The sequence below is a fragment of the Pteropus alecto genome, unplaced genomic scaffold (genome assembly GCF_000325575.1).
Source record: "Pteropus alecto unplaced genomic scaffold, ASM32557v1 scaffold76, whole genome shotgun sequence".
Taxonomy (NCBI): domain Eukaryota; kingdom Metazoa; phylum Chordata; class Mammalia; order Chiroptera; family Pteropodidae; genus Pteropus; species Pteropus alecto.
The window spans coordinates 26,356,935-26,360,515 of NW_006443138.1; the positions used below are offsets into that span (position 1 = coordinate 26,356,935).

The 3,581-nt window shown below is 54.8% G+C and overlaps 1 protein-coding gene across 1 annotated transcript; it reads right to left on the reverse strand.

Moving 5' to 3' along the window:
* Positions 1–361: 361 nt before the first annotated feature.
* On the reverse strand, positions 362–2,042 carry KCNA1 (potassium voltage-gated channel subfamily A member 1). The gene has a single exon (XM_006923836.2). The coding sequence runs from the start codon at positions 2,009–2,011 to the stop codon at positions 524–526; it is 1,488 nt and encodes a 495-aa protein (XP_006923898.1). The 5' UTR covers positions 2,012–2,042; the 3' UTR covers positions 362–523.
* Between the last annotated feature and the right edge of the window lie 1,539 nt (positions 2,043–3,581).

Sequence of the window (3,581 nt, forward strand, 5' to 3'; positions counted from 1 at the left end):
GATGCAGTTTGGTTGATCAAAATAAAAACACTTGTTCATTGCCCCTTTGGCTGGTATATCATGTTATATATAATACATCAGATGCACTGTTTTAAATGTGCTATGCAGTTTGCAAAGATTTTCTATCAAAGTCCCATGCAACTTTTAATTTTATATTTCTAAGTGATCATCTGGTTTTTAGTTAAAAGAAAAAAGTTAAAGAAGTCCAAGGATTACAAATGTTTCAGTATGGGGAAGCATATGAATCTTATTTTATCTAGCTCATGGACAGAATTTTTTTTAAACCAGTTTTAGAAAATACACTTTCTTTTTCCATTTTTTAATAAAATGAAAATAGTTTCTTTTTTTTTTTTCCCCCATGGATCTTGGAAGCTTCTGGTTGGCCACCCCCAAAATCCGCAATGCAACAATGCATTGAGAGTTAAATAGAGCATTCAAAGACTACTTAGTAAAGTATCAACAAAGAGTGACATGGGTCACCAGAGTTTTGTTTTAAGTCTTTCAAGCTGCTAAGCGGGACTTTTTAAACATCGGTCAGTAGCTTGCTCTTATTAACGCAGTTTTGGTTAGCTATGGTGCAATTGCCAGTTCTGATATTGGCCTGTCTATAATGGGCTGTGCTATTATTCATATCCTCTTCGATCTCCATGTACTCAGATTTGCTGAGAGTAGAGGAACTGCGCCGACTGAGGTCACTGTCAGAGGCTAAATTAGGGGAGCTAACGTGGAGCAACTGAGCCTGCTCTTCCCCCTCAGTTTCTCGGTGGTAGAAATAGTTGAAATTGGACACAATGACAGGTACGGGCAGGGCAATTGTCAGCACACCAGCGATGGCACACAAGGAGCCCACGATCTTGCCTCCAATTGTCACAGGGTACATGTCACCGTATCCTACAGTGGTCATGGACACCACCGCCCACCAGAAAGCATCGGGGATACTGGAGAAGTGCGACGCAGCTTCTTCCGCCTCAGCAAAGTACACTGCACTAGAAAACAGTATGACCCCGATGAAGAGGAAAAAAATAAGCAGCCCTAGCTCTCTCATACTAGCTTTGAGGGTCTGGCCCAGGATCTGGAGGCCTTTAGAGTGGCGGGAGAGTTTGAAGATTCTAAAAACCCTTACCAACCGGATAACCCTAAGGATGGCCAGCGAAGTGGCCTGCTCGCCTTTCTGGTTGCCCTCCTGCTCGGCTATCTCGGTGCCCAGGGTGATGAAATAGGGGATGATGGCCACGATGTCAATGAAGTTCATGATGTTTTTGAAGAAGTCTGTCTTGCTGGGGCAGGCAAAGAAGCGCACCACCAGTTCAAAGGAGAACCAGATGATGCATAGGGTTTCCACGATGAAGAAGGGGTCCGTGAAGATGTTGGAATTGTAGATAACCGTGGTGTTGTCAATGTGGTGGACAGTGCCTGTGAAGTCCTTGTCATCCTTCAGGTCAGGTAGAGTCTCCAGGCAAAAGATGACGATGGAGATGAGGATGACCATGACTGAGACGATGGCGATGACTCTGGCCGGCCCCGAGCTCTCTGGGTACTCGAAGAGCAGCCACACCTGGCGCTGGTATTCCTTCTCGGGCAGGGGGCGCTCCTCCTCCTTGATGAAGCCCTCGTCCTCCCGGAACTTCTCCATGGCCTCCTCGCCCAGCTCGTAAAATTTAATCTCCTCAGAGAACATGTCCAGGGGCACGTTGACCGGCCTCCGCAGCCGGCCCCCGGACTGGTAGTAGTAGAGGATGGCGTCGAAGCTGGGCCGGTTGCGGTCGAAGAAGTACTCGTTCCTCAGGGGGTCGAAGTAGCGCATGCGTTTCTTAGGATTGCCCAGCAGCGTGTTGGGGAACTGCGCCAGGGTCTTGAGCTGCGTCTCGAAGCGCAGCCCGGAGATGTTGATCACCACGCGTTCGCAGCACTCGTGGTCGTCGCGGTCCGTGGGCCGGGGGTAACTGCCATCCTGGGGGTGGCCCGGGGCGGCCGATGCCTCGTCCATGTTCTCCCCAGACATCACCGTCATGGTGGAAGCCGGGTGCAGGGGTGAGAGACCAGGAGAGGGCCAGCGGTAGGAAGGACGAAGAGAGAGGGTGGGGGGGACCCGAGCGCCCCCCCCACCGCAGTGCTCGTCTTCCCCACGCTCAGGGGGAGGGCCTTCAAAGCCGGCAGGTCGAGAGATCTGCGACTTCGCTTCTGGTTCCCTTCCCCTCCACCCTGCCTTTTGCTCCGTTCGGAATGCCCCTTCCTGCGGCCCAAGGTGCAGCTTTTTGCCCAGGGTTCGGGTGGGGGTGGGGGGAGGGTTGGTGTTTCTTCCTGCTCTGAGGTGCCTTAACGCAGTGCTGTTCTAGCGGGCCGGGCCATCGTTTCAGGGGTCACCCTGGCCTCCCTTCCCCTCCGCGAGCTCTCCTAGGACCGGGTGCAGAGCCAGCTGAGCAGATCCCCTCGCCTGACACCCCCTTTGCTTCTCCTCGGCTCTCCCCCCTCCTACCCCTCTTCGCCCGCCGCCTTCTAAGCTCCCACCAGGGCGATCGATGGACGCTGCAGAGAAATAGAAAGTGATACGGGGGTAGAAAATCAGAAGCATTCAGATGGGACGGACCTACAGACACCGAAGAGCACAGACCTCTAGTTTTTTTTTTTTTTTTTAAGAAAGCACTGGACTTTTGCTGGACGTACACACAGACAGACACACGCAGACACCCGGAAATCCAAGTTTGGGGTTCTCCCATCCCACTTTCCCCAATACCCAACAGCCGATCTGCTTTCAACTTCGTTAAACTAGAGATCGGAAAAGCGCCGACAGACGCTGGGGGAGCTCCAGGTCCCAGGCAGCATCCCCACACCCCCGGCTTCCCCCACCCATCGCCCTAATCCCCCCTTCTGCAGCCCCCAAATGGGGAGCCCCCTACCTGGCCGGCCGGTTTGGCGCAGGGGTGGTGCTGAATCCTCCGAGAGCCCGAGTCCGAATGCGGCAGGTTGGTTTTGCAGTACCCGGGCGGGAATCGCGGCCGCCGCCGCCACAGCATCCGAGAGGCGCCGGGGCAAACTCGCAGCCCTCGCCCCTCGTCCTACACCCCGTCAGTTGGATAATCGTTTTGCTGAGCAGCTACGGGGGAAATGTCTATTCCCTACCCCCATTCTCACCCGTTGCCAGCAACCGGGAGTCTGTGTCCTCTCTTCTGGTGCAGGGAGTTCCGGAGGATGCGGGGCGGAAAATCAAAATGCCACCCTCTCCCGAAGCACTGAAGCAAATGACGATAAACAGCACTCTCGCCCCCTCCGAGCACTACAGGAGCCCTTGATTCGATCCCGAAGGAGGCGGGCGAGCAAGAGCCTGGGTCTACATGGCTCTCGGGTGCCCTGCGCTTCCTGCACCCCCGCGCGGACCTCGCCAAGTCTGCGCGGCGCGCCGGGAGCTGTTAGGAGCGCAGAGTGGAGCAGGGTGCGTGCGGCGACGGGTCCGCTCGGTCCATTTCTGGGCGCTGCAAGATCAGCAGAAACCTGAGAAAGCGCCTGGAATGAGGAGCAGCGATTGGCCCACCCGGGCGTGGGTTGGGGCGGGCGGGGGAGGGCAGGAGAGAGGAGGTAGATGG

Bases quoted from the DNA above. Each gene is read 5' to 3' on its own strand.
- KCNA1 (XM_006923836.2), bottom strand. From the start codon at position 2,011: ATGACGGTGATGTCTGGGGAGAACATGGACGAGGCATCGGCCGCCCCG.